We start from the raw sequence: 24380 nt of genomic DNA, 5'->3' as shown, positions 1-24380 counted from the left end.
CCCTACTCCAGCTCGAAGTACCCGGGTACTTTGGCCCGTCGGCTCCGCGGCCAATTTCGTGGTTCTGTCGGCTTCTTCCACCACGCATCTGCCACCTCTTTCCTGTGCACTTCACTGCCTACACAGCCTACGAGGTAAAGCCCAGGTGAGATGGCTTCTTGAGGTCAACTCTACTGGTTCAGAGAGGTGAGTGTCGGTTCCGTGTTCTTCCCGTTACTTGTCGCTCTCCCGCCGTGCCTCTCCACCTGTCATGTACCTCCTCTCCTCCCGTTAGAGGCTCCCCCCCCTCTCCCCCAAGCCTACAGGGATACTTATTACCTAACACGTCTCCAGGCACAAGCAGCCGTGGCCAGATCTATGTGAGGTACCGCAGAGCAGCGAACCTCTAAATCCCTTCCCAGCGTCACCACCACCGTTACTACTATTCCTGCCATCACCAACCCTCGGCCCACGCCGCGGTACGATACAGCTACCGGCTCAACTCCGTATGGCTCCATGTCTATGGGCGAATTAAGGACGTAGCGCATTCCGCCGGGCGCAATTCCACCTGAAGCCACTTCTCGCTCGCGACAAACCGCCTCAGGGTACGCTCCGCATATACGATCCCCTCCCCTCGCCCCTCTTCACGATGGAGGCCGCCTCCGCTCGAGCGGCGGCCCGGGATCGCTGGAACGAGACGAGCTACGCGCGGCCGTCCCAACTTCAGCGGTTCATCGCTAGCGCCTGCAGCCCCGAAAACTACGAGCCGAACCTCGCCTTGAGTCTCGAAATCACCGATCTTATCAACAGCAAGAAAGGCTCCGCGCCCCGCGAAGCCGCCGTCGCCATCGTTAATTATATCAACTCCCGCAATCCCAACGTTAGCCTGCTCGCCCTCAACCTGTTAGATATATGTGTCAAGAACTGCGGGTACCCTTTCCATCTTCAGATCAGCACCAAGGAGTTCCTAAACGAGCTCGTCAGGCGCTTTCCCGAGAGGCCTCCTCTTCGCTATAACAAGGTCCAGTCTAAGGTTCTCGAGGCCATCGAGGAATGGAGGAGTACCATCTGCGAGACAAGCCGGTATAAGGAAGATCTAGGCTTCATCCGGGATATGCATCGGCTGCTGAGTCATAAAGGATACCAGTTTCCCGAGGTCCGGCGGGACGATGCCGCTGTTCTGAATCCGAGTGATGTGAGTCGAGTCGAGCCCGAGTGTGGCGGAATCGGCGTGCGTCATCCGTTCGGCAGGCCCGCTAACGTTGGTAGAATCTGAAATCGGCAGAGGAGATGGAAGAGGAAGAGCGCGAAGCGCAGTCCGCCAAACTTCAAGAGTTGATCCGGCGAGGTACGCCAGGCGATCTGCAGGAAGCAAACCGGCTCATGAAGATCATGGCCGGCTACGATACGAGATCCAAGACGGACTACCGGGCCAAGGCCGCCGAGGACGTCGGCAAGATCCAAGCCAAGGCGCGGCTGCTCGAGGAGAGATTAGCTGCTTTCCACCCGGGAGACAGTATGAAGGATGGTGATGTGTTTGAAGAACTAGCCTCCTCCCTGCAGAGCGCACAGCCCAAGATTCAGAAGATGTGCGAGGAGGAATCCGACGACCACGAGGCCGTGGCGAAGCTGTTAGAAATCAACGACAGCATACATCGCACGGTTGAGCGGTGGAAACTGCTCAAGAAGGGCGACATAGAAGGGGCCAACAGGATCGCGCAGGGCGCGCCCCTCCCCCCCTCCTCAGCGACAGCCGGCAAGTCGACGTCGGCCGCCAACGAGCTGTCGCTAATCGACTTCGATGCGGATGCCGCAGCTAACGGCTCCAGTAACAACAACGGCGCGTCGGGCTCGCACCCCGGCGACCTCGAGAACGATCTGCTCGGCCTTTCCTTGGGGGACAGCAGTAGTAGTTTTGGCCAGGGTGGCGGGATCTCCCTTGGCTTCGGGGCAAATCAAAGTACGTCCACGCCCTATTCCTTTTTCTTTTCTTTTCTTTCCTTCCCGTACAACCTTAAGGACTTCTTGGACTAACTCACGCCCTTACAGATGTGCCCGGGCCCGCATTACTATCGTCGATTACCCAAAGCAGCACTGCGAAAGGTGCTATATCCGGCCCGAGCCCTCCGGCGTTCTCGCCCTTTTCGGGATTTATATCGCCTTCGGGGGGATCCCAATCGAATACTCCACAGCTGGGTCTGAGCCAGCAATCGTCCTTCTCCAGGCCGTCGTCGCAAATGGCGGCCCCCGCTAGCGATCCGTTCGCGGCCCTCGCCTCTCCCCAGTTCGCATCCAAACCGGCTACCCCCAAGCCCGCGGCGCCGTCCGCGCCTAACGACGACGACGAATGGTCTTTTTCTTCGGCACTGCCTCCCGAGCCGTCCTTGCCCAGAGAGCATAGGGCGATAGTCAAGGACGGCCCTTTACAGATCGCCCTCCACGCGGCGAGGTCCTCGACGCCCAGCACCCTCTCGTTAGTATTCAGCTTCTCCAACGCCACGGCAGCACCTATAAGCGAGCTCCACTTCCAACTAGCCGTTACCAAGGTAAGCGCTGAGAATACCTCACTGAACATTCACACACACCCTTTTCCTAATAACCATCCCTGTCACGCTATACAACTCCCCTCCGACTCCATGCCCCCTGTTCCTCTCCCTACCCATCATGAACAACCTCACTGACATGGAAAATTTCTTTTCTAGGGCTTCGAATTGCAACTACAGCCCCAGACGGGGCGATCGCTGCAGCCGAACCAGAGGGCGGGCGTGACCCAGTCGGTCGAGGTGTTCCACGCCGGGGACCGCGCGCGCCGGGTCGACAACATCAAGCTGCGGTGGCGCGTCGGGTACACGCTCGGCGCCGAGCCGAAGACCGAGATGGGCGAGATACCCGAGTTTGGCGTGGCATAAGGCTCGAAGGAGAGAGAGTGGGGGTGGGGGATAGGCGGAGGGTTGGAAAAGAAAAGGGGCGGTAGGTAGGTGTTGTTGTTACGGGCTGCGATCCGGAGGAGAGGAGAGGAGAGGAGAGGAGAGGAGAGGAGAGGAGAGGAGAGGAGAGGAGAGGAGAGGAGAGGAGAGGAGAGGAGAGGAGAGGAGAGGAGAGGAGAGGAGAGGAGAGGAGAGGAGAGGAGAGGAGGGGAGGGGAGAGGAGGAATGCAAGTTTATCATTTTTTTTCCTCTCTCGACCCGGGCCGTATAACCCGAACAGCCCGGTCGACGGATTAATCGAGCGGGAAAGGGGTGGCGGAGAGAAGGAGGAAGTAGACTAGTAGAAGCCGGAGGGAGGACGGCGAAAATCAACCCAGCAGCACCACCACCACGCGAGAGAATTTCGAGCATCAGAGGTGGGAGACAGACACCGAGAGAGAGAGAGAGGCCACATTAATCGGTACTTGTTGATGACGACGGATCGGGCGGAGCGGTCCAGAGCGCTGGCGGTGTCCGACGTCGGTGTGTAAGAAGAAGCCTAGAGCGGGCCCCTCCCCCTCCCCCAAAAAGACAGACTTACCTGCAAAGCCACGAAGAGAGAAGAATCGGTTCTAGAAGGATTCTTTTGGCTTCTTTTTTTTCGGTGAATCCCTTCCGTCTTGCTATACTGCTAGTGTCTTTTTCCCGCCGCTTCGCAGCCTGGGAGAAAGTGATAAATGTAGGTTAGATGGGCGCACTTTGCGGGCCGTAACAAGAAGCACGGGTCGGAGACGGACACTGAGCGAGTCCCAAACAGAGATCCGGCTTCTTCTACATGCTGTCGTCATACAGAAGGCGTGCAAGCCTCGGGAATGTTTCTAGCCTTGGGGGTGGGATAGTAGGCGATAAGCGGGAGGGGTTATGTACAAGGAGGCTCACCCGGTAGATCACACCCTTCTCTCTCTCTCTCTCTCTCTCTCTCTCTCTCTCTCTCTTGTCCGTTTTGGTCGGACGGAGGGAGACGAAATGCTGCCAACCCATACACCTGTCGCCCACCTGCATGCAGATACTATCTGACCCGATCCACGTCGCCGTCTCTCCCCGGTCTACGCCTTGTACACGCGCATATATATACACTATACATCACATATAATACAAGGAAGAGATCGCCGTGGGATCTCCTCAACCCCCCCCCCCCCCCGGCCTCCCTCCCATATCGCCCCCGCCGGGCCGGTAACTGCGCAATCAGCAATCATGGCAAGGTATACGTCTATAAACTCCGCTCCGTCTTGATCTCCTCGTAAGCTTGGATCGTGTCGCCGACCTCGAAGTCTTGGAAGTCCTGGAAGCCGACACCGCACTCGGAACCGCTACGCGCCTCCGTTATGTCATCTTTCACGTGCTTGAGCGTCTCGATTTTACCTATATCCAGCATTGTTAACAAAGTTGCAAGCGAAAGGGGGAAGGAGGGGAGGAAAGCAAAGAAAGGGGGCAGAGGAGAGAAATAGGCGACGGGAATCCTTACCAGTGTGCACCGTCTGCCCCTTTCTAACGACGCGGTAGAGGTCATTCTTTGACAGCGTGCCGTCCCTCACCCTACAGCCGGCCACGTTCTTGTACCTTCGGCCATGGGTGTTGATGGGGAAGATCTGTAGGACCTCGGCCTCGCCTAGAGCGCGGCTGGTGATACTGGGTGCCAGGTACTGGCTCATGATCAGCTTGACATCGTCGATAAGATGGTAGATGACATTGTGGTTCAAAATCTTGACCCCCTTGTCCTTCGCGAGGCGCTGAACTTGCGCAGGCGTTGTTGTAGCGAAGTTAATGATGACCGAGTCAGACGTCGCGGCGTGCTCGACGTCAAACTCGGTTATCGGACCCGTAGCCGAGCGAAGGACTCGCGCTTGGACCTCTTGGTTTCCGATCTCGAGCACTGCAGCACACACGGCTTCCACAGAGCCGTGAAGATCGCCTTTTACGACGAAATTGACTATCTTCGTACTAGGCTCCTTCTCTTCTTCCTTATCTGGCTTATCTTCCGTATCGGCACCATCCTCCTCCGCTTCAGCAGCCGCCTTCTCGCGAGCGCGCTTCTCTTGAAGGGCCTGGCGGGAAGCGGTGATGATTTCGTGGGCGGCGGCATCCTTCTGAAGGTCGCGAAGACCCGCACGGTAATCCACCACGTCTTTAGCCCGGCCCTCGTTGGACGCTTGAATGACCTCGTCGCCTGCAGCGGGGAGTTCCTTCCACCCCGAGATCTCGACCGGCGTGCCGGGAGGCGCCTCTTTGATAATGGCGCCAGCTTCGTTGCGAAGGTGCCGGATTTTGGCATAGACGACACCGGCCACGACAAAATCGCCCGGCCGCAGAGTCCCCCGTTTGACGAGAACGGTAGCAGCCTTACCTATCGGCTTGAGGCTGCTCTCGAGAACCCAGCCTTCCGCGGCTCCATCCACTTCAGCTCGGTAGTCGAGGATCTCGGAAAGAGTAAGAATGCTCTCTTCCAGGTCATCCATGCCTTGGCCCGTCTTGCCGCTCACGCATACGACCTGGACGTCGCCGCCGTATTCTTCAATCTCGACCCCCTCGCGCGCGAGATCAGATTTAACTTGGTCTATCCTGGCGCCATCCTTATCAATCTTGTTGATAGCCACGATGATTGGCACCCTAGCACTATGCGCGTGCTTAATGGCCTCGATCGTTTGCGGCTTAACGCTGTCGTCTGCAGCCACGACCAAGACGACAATGTCTGTTACGTAGGCGCCTCGTTGGCGCATGGTAAGGAATGCAGCATGGCCCGGAGTGTCGAGGAAGGTGATCGGTTTACCGGAAGACAGCTTCACGGAGAAAGCACCAATTCGCTGCGTGATGCCTCCATGCTCTTGTGCGGCGACGGAGGATTTGCGGAGATAATCGAGGAGTGTCGTCTTGCCGTGATCGACGTGTCCCATAATTGTCACAACCGGCGGTCGGAGCGGGAGGACTGACGGATCCTCAGGCGGCGGGCGAGGCTTGAGATCGCGCCGCGACTCCGTTCCCACTATCGGCTCGAAGCCGTACTCCTGTGCGACAAGCGCAGCCGTCTCTTCGGGCATGAGGCTATCCAATGTCACCCCTTCGAAACCTAGCTCTCCGAGCTGGGCCAAAAACACATTCCGTTCCACATTCAGTGCATCAGCTAGGCCCGTGATGCCGATCAGCTCGGGTAAGATAATAGATTTTGGAGCGGCTCGCCGAGCCTCCCGTTGCGCCGCCTTCCGCTGTTTCTTGGCCCGACGTTTCTCTTCGTACTCTTCGTAATCGAATTCTCCATCATCATCATCATATTGGCTCCTGGTATTACGCCGTGAATGGCTCTTCCGCTTCCCTTTCCTAGCTTCTTCCGGTTCGTATTCAGGTTCCTCAACATCGACCTGCTTGACTCGACCCCGTCGCTTCAATTCTCGTTGTATACGTCTTTCTTCAATTGCAGCTATTTCCTCCGGAGAAAGCTCTATCGGTGCTGGCTCCGGCGCGGGGCCTTTTTCTTCAGATGAAGTCTGAAGGTCGTTTGTTTCCTGTTGTTCAGCATTTTGGGGCGATTCTATCCCCTGGCTACCCGGCCCCTCGAGCTCTGTAATCTGTTGACCCTGGAGGCTCGGTTCCGAAGAGGGAGGCTCGTCACTCTCCCGCTTTTCTTGTGTTTCTCCTGCCTCGGGGGGAGCATGATTAGACATCGTAGCCCAGAAATCCTCACCGCTGGCTTTTCTGGGGTCTTGCTTCTTGGCTAGAAGCCCCCAATCCGAATCTCCCCCGGAGAACGGGGTGGGGAAGAAAGGCCGCTGCGAAAGACCCTGAGGTTCGGCCGGTTTGCGAATTGGCTCCGATAACCCCCACACGTCTTGAGTCGTGCGATTCATGTCCTCTTTGGCCGGACTAGATTGGTGATAAGAAGGATCATGTGCCGCGGTGTTCATGCTATCGTTACCATGGTCCGGTATATCTTCGCGTGCTGGGCGATTGGCGTCACGTCTCAAGTCTGCCAGCGACTTATAATATAAATTACCCTTGGGCGCCTGTTGGCTAATGCTTTCGGCCGGAGTCGACCAAAGCTTGAAGGGAGGATTAATTACAGGCTCCTGACGTGTGATATCGTTGCCCAAGCCTGGGTGACGGGAATACGTAGGACTGTCACTGGCCGATGGGCCTAGGTTCGACCTGTTGCTAGGCAAGGGGTTGCCATGTAGGTTCGACCTGTTGCTAGGCAAGGGATTGTTGCTATCTAGGTTCGACCTGTTTCTAGGCAAGGGGTTGCCATCTAGGTTGGACGCAACGTTGCTTGTATTAGATGGTTTCGTTAACAATTGGTCGAACGCACTTAGCAACTCTTTTTCGACTGCGGGCCTATTTGCATCGTCCACCCCGAGTAGCGTGGTCCTGGGGCTCGAAGCCATGGTGCCCCACGAACCCGGGGACTGGGCCGGGGGCTTTTGCGACCCCGCCCGTGCCGGCCACGCTGCCATGCTTTCCCGCCGCCGGGGTGGGATTTGTGACGGCGGCGGTCGAGCTGCGGCACTACTCGAATTGGCAGAGGAAACTTCGCTCGGAGACGTGCGAAGTGACCCCTGGCTGGTAGGGTATGGGGTCCTCCACGAGACAGCATTTTCACGAGTAGAGCTGCCGGCTGGCGGCCCCGCCTCTGATTTCGTATTTTCGTTGAACAGTCCAGTCCCAACTCGCCGAATATAGAAGGGCTTTTCGACTATGAGAGACGGATCAGGTCTAAATTGCCGCGAAGAGTCTGTTCCCCCATAAACCGGAGGACGTGGGGGTATGCCCGGTGGCCTTCGATAGAAAGAGAAGCGACCGGAGGTGCCCGAAGGTCGAGAGCTATATTCAGGAGACTGGCTTAGATTGGCTTCAATCTCCATCTGCTTTTCCCAATCCCATGTGTATCTAGCCCGGAGGCCATTGTTCTGGGCGGCCGGTTGTGGTGGGGGATTGGGAGCTGGGAGTTGCGTAGTTCGTGGTTTCGTAATTAGTTGGTCTCGTTGTCGCTTCTCATTCTGGTCCAGCGAATTGTCCGAATTCGGAGGCCGCACGATCTTAGCCCCGAGGCCAGGCAGCAGAGAAGAAGCTCCCCAATTTCCCCAGCCATCGTCAGGAGGAGATGCTGGTGGTTTCTTGCCGCCGCCCGGTAGTGTGTGATCATCGTTCGAGAGGCTGCTCGTGCTCGAAAACGGTCGCTTCCTCTGTGAGGCGAGGCGCAGGGAGAGTTGACGTTGACAGAATGCGCATATCGAAGTATCCCGCTGGGTACAAAACCGCCCCAGTTAGCGAGGCGCAAGTAGAGAAGAATCTAGACGCAGTAGGGGGAGCGATAGGAAGGGAGGGAGGGGTAGGAAAACTCACCCCTGTGGCTCTCGCTCTCAGCATAATGGTAACAGTGGCTTCAGATCGCAAGGGGACATCTGAAGCGAGAGAGGTTGCGGAGTGTTCTAGAGGGGGGGGGGGGGTTGAATACAGCAGTGGCAAGTTGGTGGGTTTATTGTTCAACAACAGGATGACCTAGGGAAGCCGCCTTATCGCAACGCCGCAAAATTTCTTATCAGTCCTCTGGCCGAATGTTAGCTGACCCTCTGCGACCAAACCCCACGTAGGGTACCTACCTATCAGGTATTCAGGTACTTAAGCCCCCTCGATGTCTCATTAGTAACTAGCAGGTACCAGATACCTTGGAAGGTAGGTACCTGCGTGAATGAATTAGGTACACTAGCCACACAAGCTCAAGCCATAATACGTATTCGGTAGTGGTGCTCTCAGGGGTAGCTTCAGCCACACACCCCCTTTCGTGAGTTGGCCTGAACGCCTGAATCCTTAGCGAATCCTACTCATATTTAAATGCCTGTCACTTTCACCTCCTTGTCGGCGCCTTCCAAGAATCTGTGTATATCTTCCCTACGCATTCTACTAAGGTCCCCCTATGACCCATTCTCACTGGTAGCCGGCCAACCCTCCCCAGCTGCCAAAACAACAAGGACACTATAAAAAAAAAAGAGAGGGGCCCAGAAAAGAAAAGGAAGCAAAAGAACAAACAAAAAAACAGGCGAGCCATGGCCAGGCAAAGAGTCGGTGCGCCCAAGGCGGCCGCCGCCAAGGCCAGGAACAAGACACCAAGGTACGACGCGAGCGACGCGCCGGCGCCCTTCAAGCCGCCGCCGGACGTGCTGCGGCCCTTCGTCGAGACGCTGGACCGGGCGCACGTGTACGTGGCGCACGTGGACGGGCAGCCGCGGGCGTTCAAGCGGCAGATCTTCGCGGTGCCGGCGGCCATGAACGCGTGCGTGGCGGCGCTGCTGGCGTGGCGGGCGTGGGTGATCGTGCCGTACTACGCGCGGCTCGCGGCGTCGGCGCTCGGGTACGCCAACGAGACGACGCTGGTGGCGGCGGAGCTCGCGTGGGCGGAGCTCGCGCCGGCCGTCGCGGGCCGCGCGGCCTCGTTCCTGCTCGACTTCGTGCTCGCCGTCTTCGTCTGGCCGTGGCCCGCCGACTTCTGCTTCGCCCGCGCCGGCCGCGGCAGCCCCCTCGCCTGGCGCCTCCTCGCCGGCTTCCGCGACCGCGAGGTCGTCGTCCGCCGCAGCCGCCGCTGGCGCCGCGACCTGCGCGACGTCGTCCGCGACGACGACGCCCGCAGCCTCCTCCTCGCCCGCGTCGCCGCCGCTACCGACCCCGCCCTGCTCGCCGAGAAGACCGGCTACCTCCTCATGAACGCCCACTGGGACCTCGACTGGGCCGCCATGGTCGACGCCGCCACCATGGTCGACGACAAGCTCGCCGCCATCGAGGCCTTCACCACCGTCGTCCTCGTCTTCCACGACGACTACGGCTGGCTCTGCGTCGACACCAAGCTTAAAGGCCGCGGAAAAGTCGAGGCCGGCAGCACCGCGGAGGAGAACGAGAGGCGGCGGCAGGTGCTAGCCTTTCGGGACGCGCTCGCCGCCGTCGGCAAAGAAGACCTTTTTTTCCGCTGGATCGAGGTCGTCCAGTTCGAATCATCGCAGCCGGGCGGCTTCACCGCCGAGAAGCAGGAGAAGGCGGCTAGGGAGATCAGGGACATGTTCGACAAGCAGGGCATCAACTTTGACGAGTTCTGGAAGCAGAGCGTGGGGGCCGATGCCAACGGGACTGGCCAGCCAGCGGCGTAATGAATTTGGACTAGAAATGGGGTACTATAGACACATCGGCGGCGTTTATGCATTTATATATACCTACGGCTATTACAAATATGTTCACAGGTTGTTGCATAGAATGACGTCCTTTACATAACCCCGCCGATCTCGTATTGCGTTGACGTTGACGTCGGTACACCAAGTTAGCACGACAACAACGCGTATAAACTTGAGCTTGATAGCTTCTTGGACCGGGCAACCTAGCTCATATCTACCTACCGCTTACATACTACGCCAGCATAAAGCTCTAGCGGGGCCTACGGATAGGTGAGGTGTCACGAGCACACCTCGTACGCCAGATCCCCTTCAAGCATCAGCCCGAATGTTTAACCTCGGGGTAGGCTGACACAAAGGTACGTTAGCACAGAAGCGCCGTCGGGTCACGGAAAAGGGATGTAGAGATAGGTAAGAAACGAGCGTCGCGGGACAGTGGCCCGCGCGCGAGACGATGCAATTGCTATACTGGCTGGTGCAATATGCTCTAGATAGACCTCGATAGATGAAAGTCCGCAAACCATCCCAAGGGGCAACACCGTGCCTATAATGGCGAAGAAATGTTTAGATCAGGCATTGGCCGGATTTATTATGACTTTCCCTTCTTTGCGCCCTTTCCCAAGGCGGCGGCGCGCTTCTTCGCCTCCTTAGCCTCGATCTCGGCCCGCCGGGCCTTCTCCTGGGCTTCCCTTTCCTCTTTTTCGGCCTAGTTTCTCGTTGTAAGTAACTATATACGGCGTCGTGTGTCACGTAGCCACGTAGCGGGTGATTGCATACCTGTTTTCTGGCTGCTTCAGCTTCTCGCTTCTCACGGATAAGCCTCAGGCGAGCCAGGTCGGCTTTGGCCTCGTCTGTCTTGCCCTCCTCGTGAAGTTTGCGATATCTCTCCTTGGCCTGCTGCGCCTCTAGGGACTCGCGCTCCTTTCGGCTCATAGCCAGATTCTTGAGCCCGTTGGTGGCCTCCTCAACGCCGCCGGGTTGAACCTTAGTCATGCCCCGGGAGGCTTTGGAATGGTTGGGATTGGCGGGCGCACCGTCGTCGTCGTCATCGTCGTCCTCTGCGGAGTCGGAAGGTAAGTCGCCTACTTGCACGATATTCTTCTTCTTGGAAATTGCGGCCTCCTTCTGAGCCTTTTTGGCTTGCTTGCGCTCCTCTCTAGTCAACTCGGCATTCGGCTGAGAAGGGCCGGCGTCCGAGCCTTCCTCGTCGGAGTCTTCCTCCCCTTCGCTCTCGTCGTTGTCGGCTTTCTGAGCATCTTCGCTCCACATGCTGATCTCGTTGCCGTCCGCATCAAGGGGTCGCAGGTCACGAGAGAAGTGTTTCCCACCTAACGGGAGAGGGGACGACAACGTTAACAAAAACGGTCTAACAGCACGCCGATGAAGAAAAGAAAATACTGTATTGGCGATAAAGGGTGGTCATACCTCCTCTTGTGAACTTCTTGAACTTGCCTCCGCGACCGCGGGAATTGGCGCCGGGCGCTCCTCGTCCAGACATGATTTCGGTAGAGGAAGAAGGTAAAGGGAGACAGCGGAGAGGAGGGGTCGAGTTGCCAGTATAGATGACGACAAGGGATTAATAGTGGGGGAGGGAATGCTGGAGATTGGGTAGAAGTAGGCGGTGGGCTGGTCCTGGTAAGCCGGCGACAGGAATGGAGGGGAGACGATATGCCGTGTTGCTTTGCTTGTTGGGATAGGTTAGCAGGCCAGGTGCTTCAAGATTTGCGACAAGACGAGAGGTGTTTAATATATGACAGAGGGAGAGAGACAGAGGCTTGGTTTGGTGGCTGGCGGAGGGAAGAAAAGCCTACTCTAGTAGATGAGTCAGTCACGAATATACCATAGAACTTTTTACGTGTTACCAGGTGACAAGTGTGGCCTCCTTGGGCACCTCCGCCACCCAACCAAAGGTGTGGAGTAAATGGGAATTGACAAGGGAAAACGCAAATCACTGTTACTTGATGTTACCTGGTAGCGTGTTGCAGGCGCGGGTTAGCCTTTCTCGTAACTTAGGCAATGCTGCACTCTAATATGCCGGCTGTCATTGGCCGGATAGTTTTGTCCCGCCACCTACAAATATCAAATTACGAATGGGGCGTCCCCCGTAGGTGCTCTCAGCTCTCGCCCCCCGCGTCCAATTACTGGATCGATCCGTCCGCTGTACCTACTTCTGGGCGCAGGACCCGCTTCCGCCGTAGCCAGCGCTGTCGGAACAATGTGCAGCCGGTCCCGTAAGTGCAGACCCAAGGCCAAATTTTCCCCCCACGCGACAATTTGTTTAGCCCTTTCTCTTCCTTTCTCCTCCTCATCATAAAACTAATCCTTCAAATTCACTCTGGCTTTCGTCGCTCCTCGGAGTCTCAATGGCAGGTCTTGGAGGGGAAACTGGAGGAGAGACGAATCTTCTTCGATCACTTACCCTCTGGCCCGTCGCGGTTCATGCCTGAGCCGCCGTTGGGTACCGGAGAAATTTGCGCATCGATACATCCATACACGCACCTACGCATCTTGCATCGAGGTAGTTAGTGCCGATGAGGCATCGCCTAGGCCCCACCATACTACGTCTACGCTTGCCCCCCCGAGGTTGCGTATAGACCGGCTCGAGATCAAGTAGTATGCCCACCTTCGTGTATCATCCCGTCCCTCAGCGAGTCAGTGAAAGCTGTAGTTCTCCGGCCCTGTCTGCCCGCTCGGGGTTGACAAGTGACACGTACGTCGCGGGCGGGAACATCCGCGTAGGTGTGGTGGCTTATGGCAGTAGCCAGTCACTGCAATGAATAGCTAGCTATCGTTATACCCATGAATCTCTAGTCCAAGACCACGTCGCATGTCATGGGTTGCCGGTCAAAGAGGGCGTATACCTACGTATGTACGTATACATGTGGTAAACTACGTAACGCAAGGGAGACCACGTCGTCGAGGTCGGCCGCCTGCATAGTCACTCGTAACGCATCCTCTAGTAGATCACCGTAGTCCCACGTCTAACCGAAATGCTGATCAACCGCACGTCTACCCGACAGGTGAAGCCGCTAACAATCCGCCGTTTTCCGTCCTCCTAACCTCCCCTCACCGCTCCCTAATCATCCTTTCCTAACCTTCACCCGCTCGTCTCGCAAACCCCCACCCCATTCGCCCTTCAGGTCTCCGCGGCGGCGGCGGCCCTCTTCTGGGCGAGGGCGCCGAGCTTCTCGGCGGCGGCGGACAGGGCGCGGGGGTCGGCGCCGCGGATGGCGACCTGGCCGTTGACGGCGACTTGGCGGCCGTCCTTGAAGAAGAGGAAGGTGGGCATGGCGGTGACGCCAAACTCGCGCGCCGCCTCCTGCGCCCGGTCCACGTCCACCTTGGCGAACGCCAGCACCCCCGGGACCGCGTGCTGCCGCGCCAGCCCCGCGTAGTGCGGCGCGATCGCCTTGCACGGCCCGCACCAGTCCGCGAAGAAGTCCACCGCCACGTACGTCGTCGTCGCCAGCAGCGATCGCAGCTCCCCGATCGAGCCCACGTGGTGGATGCCGTCACCGTCGCTGCCCATCTTCGCTGTGTTTCTTTTTTTTTTCCCCTCTTTCCTCCTCCTTTCGCTCTCTCGCCGCCCTCTGAGGTGTGGGTCGTCCCGTCGGTAACGGTGCTCGTTTGCAGCTTTGGGGAGGGGGAATCTACTCGGGGAATAAGCCGATGGTGAAAGGTCCCAGTTACGCCGGCTCTGGGATTTGCTGCTAGGGAGCCTAATAATCAAAGAGTCGATCCAAGGGCTTCTGAGTTTCTTGTGGAGAGGGGAGCAATCTGTTTTTCATGCGGCTGAAGTAGAACTGGTACCTATGAGCAGATTCCACGATGTGCTTACTAAGGCAACCATTCGATTATGCGATACTCAACTGTTATTGAGCAATCCAGGCACGTGACACCACTGCTCCTACCAACACTATACCTATTGTTTATTTCCAACGCGGCCAGGGAGGTACCTACTTCTCAAAATAACATCATCTACCTATTCTAAATCTCCGAGCCCGTTGATCGGTTCTTAAACAGATCATGCTATTCCATGCGAAAATGGGTGCGTAAAAGGTGGCTTTTATCAAAAGCGAGACCTCTTGGGTATGGGACAACCGGAATTTGTAATACCTACCTAGGTACCTAATATCAAATTGCCTCGTTGAAACGTCCAACCTTGAAAATCGACACTAAGCCCTATCTTGTGACCCGCGGCGCCCCCCCTGGTGCACATTCTGTCCCATTCACATCCGCAAAAGCCGGGGTTCCACTGAATCGGCAGAGTCGGTGAGCTATAATACCTACATCCTACCTAATTTCAGCTAACATTCGCATGATAGGTAGGTAGAATCTGTCGATCGCCTTATTTATCGGACCAGAGAGCTGATAACGGTTCGTTATCGACCCGGGGCCAGGCTGTGAATGCATCTAATAATGCCCTGTATTAAGCCGGGGAAAGTGGTTAGACATGTCCGAAAACAGCCTCTTACCGGCTGGACCGGCTGGATGTGTTCGAGTTGCTGCGCCAGGTCACTCGCTCGCTGCCAAAAGGAGAATGTCGCTTAACCTCCGATCCAATACCACGCTCCCCGAAGTCTGCATGCGTGAATGTATGAGCGCAGTCCCGGAAAGAGGTGTGCCAGCGCATCCGGTTTTCAGGAGTCCAACGCCCCATCGTCACACCATGAAGACGCCCTGTTTCTCTCCTCATACACTTTGCGAGAATCTAATGGTGTGCCCATGTGCCCTGGATTTCCTGCTGGTGAAAAGCCGCGGAAGAACCGTCCCTGCAGCACCGGTAGCGCGAAAGGAATATATACCCTGGCGTTTCGAAACATCCCCCAATGGCGTCACACCTAACGGATACCGGCGTGGTAATCCGTTGCCATCTGGCCTAACCTACAATAGACTGTCGAGAAGGGCTATATGTAGTGCATGACCTACTGGTGATGATGTGCTCCGGAGCTGCACGCGGAACTGCGCATCCGACACGCGCCAAAACTACTCGACGGAAGATAAAAGCATGAGCCGGCGGTGTCGTTTCCTGATTTCGCGACCAGAAACTTGGCATTTATGCCGGCGTGGTCGAGGGATGGCTCTTCCCAGGGCACGGCACGGATTGACCGCCTAAACAGCTTAGCAGCGGAGCGTTTGGCCGTTGGGCACCAGTCGCGAATTGAATCGTAGTCGAAGATAGAGGATGCCTAACTAACTATAAGCAGAGACAGAATAGTGTTTGGCTTCGATGGCTGGATTTCGCTTCGAGCATTGACAGCCCCCCCTCCCCCCCGCCGTACGCCCGACGTCAACGGCGGACACACGACACATCCCTCGCCGTTAGCTCGGAGTAGACAAAGTAACATATACCAACCTTATGGCGCGTAGTATTTCCTACCGTCTGTCTGCGGGTGGACGTGGGTATAGCATCCGTGATCCGCCCAAGATGTGTGCTGTATGCTGTATGTAGAAAGGGTGGAGAGCACATGCGTATGCAGGTATACTATAAGTGCATGCTACCTAACGTAGTATGCGACAGGCCGGCGGCGCTAAAACCTACAGAACTCTCGGGACCGCTCTGGGACGACGGGTCCCATGACCAGGTTTCGAGCCGCGAAATATCACGATGCGGCAATGCTAGATCACACCACTCGGACCTCTGGCGCGTGTAAATTAGGAGTGACGTAGCCCAAGAAGAATTCACACCGCCAGCCCGGTATGCACATAGTATCTATCTATCACATGGGTGAGAGTCGAGAATTCAGTTGCCGACCCATTAACGGAAAGCCGTAAAACCCACCTACTAGTACTCTTTCGCAAGTTGTCGTCCACCTCTTAGGAACTCAGGCAGGCTGATAGCTAAGAATTTGTCCAGTGGGTCATGACCCTAGCAAAGCCCATCCTTGTTGCAGCTAGACTAGAACACTAGATAGGTGTATCTCTTAGCACCGGTAGTTATCTCTTAGCACCAGTAGTTTAAACAGACGTGCCGGATCTAAAATACTGTAGGTACTCATAGGGAAAAGAAAACACTATCCCCAAAACTCCTGCCTCCATCGTGCCCCTCCCCCCCCCGGTCTTCGGTTTCGCAGTCTCATTTTTCTTCATCATCTCCATCGTCGTCATCGTCGTTGTCTTCTTCTTCTTCGTATTGGCAATTGTCTACATACCTACCTAATCGACAGGTTTCGGGTCGCGAATGACGTGATGCGTGATGGCCAACACGGCCTCTGGATCTGGCACTTCTGTCCCGTTATCCTGAATAGCATTGCCAAGAATGCTCCCCGAGATACTCTCCACGTTCTGGCCAAGCTCCTTCACAAAACCCAAGAGCTGGTTTGACCCTCCTATGCAAGAACAGCCCGTTCACCAGATTCCGGGCCGAACACTGAGTCCATCAGGTCTGCGGAGTCGCTATAGGAACAAGTGAGCCGCATTCGCGGATCCGTTATTAAAAAAAAAAAAAAATGCCCAAGAATAGGGTCATACGACGAGGGTGGCCCAAGCATTTTCCTCTCAGATATCTTATTGTAGTGTTGATGTCGTGCTTGCGGCTTTCGAGTTGTGTTTCACTTACTTCATCAGCGCTTCTGGTAGCCTTTCTCGTGCTGGTAGTCCGAGGAACGGCCGGGTCACTTCTTAGAGGCTGCGATGACGCTCTCGGAAGGCGAGGGGATGAATTAGAACGGTCCATACTAGAGATAGAGAGGGAGGAGGAAAAAATGACAACAAATAGATTATCGTAGTCGACTACATTTTACGACTTATAGATGCAGTCTTGTAATGGTTGATCCCGTACGTGACATGGATAGAGAAGGGAAATGGGAAAGAGGAAGAATAAGACGGCAGAAAACATTGGCGTTTTACTATTTCTAGCTGTGCCCAACGACGTTTTGATGAGTACAATTCGAACCCTATTAATCCGTGCAACACAACGTTGAACCACCACCTACGGTTAGGTACCTAGGTACCCTGCGGAATCTCCCATGGAAATATACCTGACTTGATGAAGTGCATAATAACACGTGTAGGGATGCTTCTTACCAGACCGCGAGGGAATCCGATCGAGTTCACGGGCGGGCCGGCGTTGAGAGAATCAACACCAGACGCACGAAGGTCAGGTCTCGTGGTAGAGACAAGGTCTTAACCCCCAAGTATAAGCTACATCTGTTCCTGTACACAGTGGCTGGGCTGGCTGCCTGCGACAAGGCTCGGTTCTGAGGCTGCCACCAAGTATTGTGTACCTACCTGAAAGTGACCAAGTGACAGGCCCCCACGCCGTCGAAGCCCGCTTACCACGACCGTCTCTCAACGTCCGATTCTCGACTCGATGCCCCCCGAAGGCTTGAGAATGACCTTCAGAGACTCCCGGCAAACTCACGTCCTCACTGTCGCGCCCTAGCCGGAGTTGTTGAGCGGGCTGGCCTCTCGAATGGCCTCCGTCGCGGTAGCAGAGTCTGTGGCGGTAGAAGAAGCCGGCTGGGTCACTCCCGGCAAGCCGTATTTACTGGTGCGCTCAACAGCAACACATCCGGTGCCCTCATCATTGAAACCTATCAGCATAGTCAGGTTCCCGTACGGCACATGGGCGCACATGAGGCAGGTCGGGTTGGTCGTGGGTAGCCAGGCCAGGCCAGGTCAAGCCGAGTCAGATTCCGAGTGGCAAAAGGATATTGTTAGACAGGCGTGCATTCGTTACCACTGTTGGTACCGTCACAACCACCCCGGACCTGGTAACTGATAGCCAATCTCTTGCTTCGTGATGCCCGCTTGTCGAGCGAGAGATATCGGTACCGCCCTGTCGGGTCATTTTCGCTTGTGAGACGCACATGGGGGACGACACACGGGCGCTCTCGGTTGTTCTGGAGGTCAAGTTGGGCATAGGTATATTACACACATGCACAATACGGACACACAGACACACACGCACATATATATACATATTGCCTGCGCAAGTCGATGTCGACCGCTGTCTGCTGCGACCGTGCTCCATAGTCGGTGTCACATACAGCCTTGGCTGGGTCTATGGGGTAAGCTGGCTTTCACACGACTATGTTATGCCAAGGGGTTGTCGCGCTTCCAACACCCGCTGAGGCATTAACGCGATGCAACGCGGCCGTCCTGCGAGACCCCGTTGCCTACATCAACCACTCAATTCTGAACCACGGTGCGCGCCGCGTCGATTCGCTCGGCATGTAATACGGCTTGCAAAAATAATTATAGTAACCATTCCATCGATCGTGAGGTCGGGGGTCTAGCCGGAGTCCTAATAGACTAAAAAGCCACCCACCTCCAACGCCGAAGTCTCAACGACAGACATCATACACCAACAAGTATACCGTACATCATAGTATCTACATAGAAGCGAACAACCGCCCAACCGCCCAACCCGGGGGGTTTTTCTTTCTGAATAATTCCTTTTCCAAGAAAAAAAAAATTCCCGGCACCATATCCACCTGGTATGGCGATCCTATCATTAGCTGAGGATCGTGTTAACATCCTAAAGTTATCATGTCTCTGGTATTGTCAGACCTCTTCTGTTTCGCGCGTTCGGAAACCTGCGAGCGAGGGCCATCTTTTCCTAGCATCGCTCAAGCGGCTGGGGTGAGACGGCACTGCACGCCGTTATTCAGCGTCAACGAGAGGGTCAGCTGCTCCCTCCAGTCGGTCGGGTCCAGGTTCTCGATGCTGGAGAATGCGTGGAGGAGGCGCGCGATCGTGTACGACGACTCCGTGAGCGCGAACTTCTGCCCGGGGCAGATCCTCGGGCCGCCGTTGAAGGGCAGGAACTCCCAGCCGGGGCGCAGGTTCTCCCATCGCTCTGGTCGGAACTCGTCGGCGTCCTCGCCGAAGAACTCCTTTCGCCGGTGCATCACGAACGTGCTGTAGGTGACCACGTTGTTCTTCTTCACGAACAAGGGAGACTTGCCGTCGGGGCCACCCCCGACCGGGAGAACGGTATCCTTATTCGCCATGCGGCTGTTCGTTGCGATGGGCGGGAAGAGACGGAGGGCTAACCGAATGTCAGCTACGCTTATATTGCGAGACGGGGAGGTGAAGGGAAGGTCTCGACATACCTTCGTGTACGACAAATCGAAGGTACTTCATGTCCATGATGGCCTCATATGTCAGGGGCTCACAGTAGTGGTCCAGGACGTCTTCCCTCAGCTTAGCCCAGATGTCGGGCCGCCGTGCCAGGATGAAGAAGACAAAAGCTAGGAGACCGGCGGTGGTGTCGCGCGCGGCTAGGAGCATGTTCACAATCTGGTCCCGGAGAAGGATCGGGTCTTCGGTGTCCTTGGCGAGCTCGTTGAGGAAGACATACTTCTGGCGGACGCCGTCTTCCTTCTCCCGCTTCTCCGGCGGTAGCAGAGCCTGGCTGCGTCGATACTCGAGAGCTTGACCGACGAACTTGTCGGCGTATGCGTGGACCGTCCGGCAGGAATCGCGGAACTTCTGGTCGCGGTGGGTAAACATGAGGTTCCCGAGACGCAGACGGAGAATTGTGCCCTGCTGGGCGTAGTCGAGGGCGTGGTGGAACTTGGTGGCAGACTCGGATGCGTTCTCCGACATCAGACCCACAGACTCGCCGAACATGTATTCGCTGTTGGAGTCCAGGACCTGTCGAGCCCCGTTAGTCACTTAGACGACAACAAAAAAAGAGTTGATCGTGGGACAGGACGACCAACCATGCGGAAGAAGAGCTGCTGCAGATCTACGATGTAATTCCGGCGGGCAATAAGAGCGATGAGCTGGTCCACATGGTGACCGAAGATGGAAAAGTCCGTCACCTGGGCTCGGACGAAGCTCGGACGGATCAAGGCGCGCTGATGGGCCCATATCTCATCGTCGGTGGTGAAAATTCCCTGTCCTAGGAGAGGAGAGGCACTGTTCCGCCTGAGGGGTCCCATACCGAAGTCCTGGAACTGGAACGACAGGACATTCTGGATGAGAGTCGGGTCACAGGTATTTATGGTGGTCCGGAAGTAGGTGTTGGTGGTGAAGGTGAGGCCGTTGGCGGCGTGCCGAGACCTGAGGAGGTTAAGGAAGCCGAACTTCTTCGCGGCCCTCAAGTTCTGGAAGACGACATCGGTCCCAAGGAAGGGATCCATCTGGGCGAGCTTCTTGGGAGGCAGGCAGCCGTTCTCCCTCTTCATGTGGCTTCTACGTCGATATAGCGTGAGCCACTGGAGGAGATAGTAGAGGGAAAAGACAACGAGGCCGCTGGCCGCTAGGGGTAGCGCGAAAGCCATGGTGAAGGAGAGACGGAAGAGCTTGAGGCGGCACCACTGTCTGTTACACGACTTCCTGTAGGGCAGAGACAGAGAGCGGAGAAGGTAGCAGCAAGCCTATATATATTTCCCGGGAGAAGACTCGCCAATGCTACCAGGCCCGCGGATCGTGACAAATGAAGGAGAACATACCTCGCCTATCCATAGCCCGATGATGCCCAGCGGCTCGGTATTTTTGCAGGAGTGCCCTTCCAGCGGCAAGGGGATCCATTCGGGATCTTGGCTACCAGAACGCAAACTGCATACGACGGGCTTCTGGTAAGCCAGATAGATTATCGACTGCAGCGGACACCGATCAGGCAATTCTCAAGCGGCATCGAGCCCAATCAGCAAGCCCCGCAGTGTCACTGACACGCGATATCCAATGGAGCGCCCGTCACAGGGGATGAATGCACAGGTAGTACATACATAGGGGTGCCCTCATGGGACGGGATGGGATGGAATAGGATGGGAGGTGCCTCGTACCGGCCGGAGCGCAGAAGCGAGAAACAACGAAGGAACAAATCTTTGCCTTACCCCCCTCGCTCCGGAATTCGGTAGCGATACCCAGGACTCCTAAACAACTCGTCAGAAACTAGCTTCTTTTTTGCTCCCCCCCTAATCTTGTCGGTGATACGATATGGTTGGGCGCGACGGTGCTGATGTTTGTGCCCACCCCATCCCTCTTGCCTTTCCCCCCCGCCCCCTTTACCGGGTATACGCTGTTCGTGTACGAAAGCCAGGTCAATGGCTGCGACTATACCGGACTCACGTCGGTCGGCGATGGCCTATGATCTCTACTTTGCTCCGCTGATCTGTCTACACGAGAGCGGTGGGCCCATGCTATGCGGTGCGCAAAGAGTCACCGAGGTAGCAAGCTCCGCTCGAAGGCTGGTAACATACCGTCGGTATAGAGCGTCAGTCCTTGAGATAAACGTGCGTCGGCGCCCTCTGTCCGATCCCAGGCCCTGTCCCCTCCGCCCCCTTTGGCCCAACCACCTCTGGATTCGAGACCGGTGTCATGGTCCCGGTTGTAGGCAAGGGAGACGATCCTCCCAGCTACGCGGGATGTGCCGTCGGGTTTGGTGTCGGGCAGTATCGCTCGAAGGCAGTGAGATAAGGTGATGTGAAGGAGAGGAGCCAGGCTTCTGCGCTGCTGATAGCCACTAACATGGTGGACTCCACGGCATCCGACGATTAGTGACCGGGGAGGCTGAAGGCTCGAATGTCGGGTACACGTGGCTGGCCGCGGAGAGAGAGGGGAGATGCCTGTCGAGATGTGCGGACATTGATGGCATTCGCGCGAAATTACCCACCTAGCAGACCACCTTTGTTGTCATAATGCACCGCCCTATGACTTCATGGACTGACTGACGCGTCTACCCGGCCAGAACCGGTTGCGGTCAAGGGACAGCGCGGAGCTCTGTGGATACTTGACCGAGAGCTCGGGGCGCGTTAGAGGGGAAGGAAAAAAAAAAACAAAAAAGAAAACGACCAATACTACGTTCTCGATGCTTGCCTTGGGGAAGGGGACTCCGCCCCTCCCAGAAATCTATGAGTAGTGGGTATAGGCGAAGGGCCCGGCCGAAGAGAAGACGGGAGGAAAGAGGAAGAAATCAGGGTTGAAGAGAGAAATATCCATGTAGCTTGTTTTACAGGCTGACTCCGAACGAGAGGTCGTGATCGGCGACCAAGCCCAAGGAGAAAAAGGAGAAAAAAAAACATTCCACACGAAAAAGCGGTATGTTGCATCGAGGATTCGGTATTATCCCGCCCTTAGAGCCCGTCCAGTCTCTTGTCGAACGTGAACCTCCTAGGTAGGTACCTCTAGTTGGCCGTCGAGAGCGTTCCTGGTGGAGATGACATGGGTATCTAAAGCCCACGCAGGGGAATTCAGGGATTGACAGCGCCCTCGGCTTGAACTGCAGTTTTCTCCATGCTTAGCTTAATACCCTATAGGTTACTTCGGGCGCGGCAAGGCACTGCCGGATTTCCTGCTACGACCTCGGGATGCAAATACCACGCTACATCACACGAATAATGATGCTATTCGGGCATTGTGCTCGCGCCTAGACCACATGCACGCACCGCTTATTTAGCGACCTTACCAATCGCCTCGGGTGAGTTGCAGGGTATACACAGGAACAGATGAAGGACGTGGTATTAGAGGGTGGCCCGCAGGAGGAGGGAGGGGAGAGAGGAAGGGAGGGAGGAGGGGTGAGTGACTCTACTGGTTGTGCGCTCTCACTAACTGCTGTTATCGCTGTTGCTGCTGCTGTCGTTGCTGCGCTGGGCCTCGTCTAGCACCTGTGCGAGAGGGAAACCCCGTAACAGGAAGGCTTCTAGCACTGCCAGTGGAAGATCCGCAGAGACAAAACCCATAAGGATTCGTATGTGCGTTGGGGTATGGGACAACCGAGACTGCGGCCCAGTCCCGGGGTCCGAGGTCTTGGAAATACCTACCACTGACTCCGTCGATGTGGATTCACGACCAACCGTGTCGTGAAATGGGCATCAGGGCGGCCAATCATGCCTGGTGAAGATACCGGACGCATTTCCAGAGAGGCGGTTGTCGGGTTCTCCCAGGCAAGCCACCTTCTCCCGAGCGAGCGGCAGGCAGGCAATGCCTCCCTGCTGCTCTCCACTCCCCGGCCGGCAGAATACATAGGTAGGTATAAATATCACTCAGGGGCCACCGCGTGTAGGCAGATACAAATGAGGGAGCCCTAGGAACTTGAATGAACAGGACCCGGCATATTTGAGAACCGTTAAATTCATCTGCTGGTGACTCTTGTCGTGAAATTCTACGAATGACACCTCGTCTGTGCAATCCTAGCCTTTCCCTCTGACACAGTACGGGCGATATCGCTCGCTCTCACGCCATGGCTGCCATTAAGAACGTTGCCGTTGTAGGGGTGCGTCGCTTTCTGTCCATGCTTTTTTTTTTTTTTTTCCTCTTCTCCTTTTCTACCCGCTACTTTCGTGTAGACCGCCCTCCTCGTAAAGGTGCTGATTCCGACCCTCTAGGCAACTGGGAAGATCGGGGGTCCAATCGTGGCCCGTCTGCTCGAGTCGAAACTTTTCAACGTTACAGTGCTTACACGGGACAGGGGTCGACAACGACGGTTCCCGCCCGGAGTTGCCGTCAAGGAGGTGGATTACGATTCTGTCGAGTCCCTCGAGGCTGCGCTTCGGGGGCAAGACGCGCTGGTTTCGGCGGTGGCCTTCGAGGCCATCGACGCGCAGAAGAATCTCGTAGACGCAGCGGTACAGGCTGGCGTCCGGAGGATGATTCCCTCCGAGTACGGAAACGACACGTTAAATCCTAAGCTCGCAGCCTTTCCCATCTACCAGCCCAAGATCGCCATCCGGGAGCGCTGCGAGCGGAAGGTAGCGGAGAACCCGTCCTTCTCCTGGACCACGATCCAGAACGCCTCGTTCCTCGGCCCTGACTGGACCCTGGACTTCATCGTGGACGTGAAGCAGCGCAGGGCCGACATCAAGGACGGCGGTGACGTACTCTTCTGCGCCACAACGTACGACGATATCGCACAGGCCGTGATTGGCACCCTGACCCACCTAGACGAGACCGCGAACCGTCCGGTCAGGATCTCGAGCGTCAACACGACGCAGAATGAGCTGATTGCAATCGCCAAAGAGCTAGGGGCGACGGACGGCTGGGACATTACGCATTCCAAGACCGAGGACTTGGAAGTCGAGGCCCTCCGGCGCTGGGCAGAAGGTGATCATAGCGATGAGGTGATCGCCATGTTCATTAACCGGGCTTTCATCGGGGACGGTTGGGGCGGATATTTCCCGGTGCGCGACAACGATTTGTTGGGAATCAAGGGGCTGGATAGAGAAGGACTCAAGGCTATCATCAAGCTGGCCATAGATAGGTGATCTGTCCGTTAGATTGAGGAGGTGTGAGCTTGGTTTGGATCGACCTCCCTGTCCATGTTATGTTATCGACATGTAGGAACGTGTTTCATTATGGTAGGCATGGAGCGATGCCCACGGCATATATATATATATACCGC

The 24380-nt window shown here is 56.2% G+C and overlaps 7 protein-coding genes across 7 annotated transcripts; 3 read left to right on the top strand and 4 right to left on the bottom strand.

Moving 5' to 3' along the window:
• Window positions 1-46: 46 nt before the first annotated feature.
• Window positions 47-3018, top strand: GGS23DRAFT_583217 (VHS-domain-containing protein). The gene is made up of 4 exons (XM_051517267.1): window positions 47-1174; window positions 1249-1939; window positions 2029-2525; window positions 2682-3018. Exons 1-4 carry the CDS (start codon window positions 629-631, stop codon window positions 2886-2888), a joined length of 1941 nt encoding a protein of 646 aa, XP_051368665.1. The 5' UTR covers window positions 47-628; the 3' UTR covers window positions 2889-3018.
• Window positions 3019-3857: 839 nt separating this feature from the next.
• Window positions 3858-7096, bottom strand: GGS23DRAFT_583211 (initiation factor 2). Its single transcript, XM_051517266.1, has 2 exons — window positions 4411-7096; window positions 3858-4307 (listed from the first exon to the last, which is right to left on the bottom strand). Exons 1-2 carry the CDS (start codon window positions 6839-6841, stop codon window positions 4156-4158), a joined length of 2583 nt encoding a protein of 860 aa, XP_051368664.1. The 5' UTR covers window positions 6842-7096; the 3' UTR covers window positions 3858-4155.
• A 1568-nt stretch (window positions 7097-8664) lies between these two features.
• On the top strand, window positions 8665-10446 carry GGS23DRAFT_614415 (uncharacterized protein). Its single transcript, XM_051520650.1, has one exon. The coding sequence runs from the start codon at window positions 8978-8980 to the stop codon at window positions 10067-10069; it is 1092 nt and encodes a 363-aa protein (XP_051368663.1). The 5' UTR covers window positions 8665-8977; the 3' UTR covers window positions 10070-10446.
• On the bottom strand, window positions 10239-11990 carry GGS23DRAFT_583204 (uncharacterized protein). The gene is made up of 3 exons (XM_051517265.1): window positions 11513-11990; window positions 10865-11415; window positions 10239-10793 (listed from the first exon to the last, which is right to left on the bottom strand). Exons 1-3 carry the CDS (start codon window positions 11583-11585, stop codon window positions 10677-10679), a joined length of 741 nt encoding a protein of 246 aa, XP_051368662.1. The 5' UTR covers window positions 11586-11990; the 3' UTR covers window positions 10239-10676.
• A 928-nt stretch (window positions 11991-12918) lies between these two features.
• Window positions 12919-14052, bottom strand: GGS23DRAFT_256522 (thioredoxin domain-containing protein). Its single transcript, XM_051512306.1, has one exon. The coding sequence runs from the start codon at window positions 13614-13616 to the stop codon at window positions 13224-13226; it is 393 nt and encodes a 130-aa protein (XP_051368661.1). The 5' UTR covers window positions 13617-14052; the 3' UTR covers window positions 12919-13223.
• Window positions 14053-18361: 4309 nt separating this feature from the next.
• On the bottom strand, window positions 18362-21000 carry GGS23DRAFT_256498 (putative cytochrome P450 alkane hydroxylase). The gene is made up of 4 exons (XM_051512305.1): window positions 20878-21000; window positions 19759-20599; window positions 19147-19690; window positions 18362-19082 (listed from the first exon to the last, which is right to left on the bottom strand). Exons 2-4 carry the CDS (start codon window positions 20320-20322, stop codon window positions 18661-18663), a joined length of 1530 nt encoding a protein of 509 aa, XP_051368660.1. The 5' UTR covers window positions 20323-20599; window positions 20878-21000; the 3' UTR covers window positions 18362-18660.
• Window positions 21001-23114: 2114 nt separating this feature from the next.
• On the top strand, window positions 23115-24272 carry GGS23DRAFT_256279 (NAD(P)-binding protein). Its single transcript, XM_051512304.1, has 2 exons — window positions 23115-23255; window positions 23368-24272. The coding sequence occupies exons 1-2, from the start codon at window positions 23223-23225 to the stop codon at window positions 24241-24243; spliced, it is 909 nt and encodes a 302-aa protein (XP_051368659.1). The 5' UTR covers window positions 23115-23222; the 3' UTR covers window positions 24244-24272.
• Window positions 24273-24380: the final 108 nt, after the last annotated feature.

Source organism: Durotheca rogersii (genome assembly GCF_024521655.1).
Source record: "Durotheca rogersii strain YMJ 92031201 chromosome Unknown GGS23scaffold_27, whole genome shotgun sequence".
Classification (NCBI taxonomy): Eukaryota; Fungi; Ascomycota; class Sordariomycetes; order Xylariales; family Xylariaceae; genus Durotheca; species Durotheca rogersii.
This window is presented reverse-complemented; position numbering and strand designations above follow the sequence as displayed.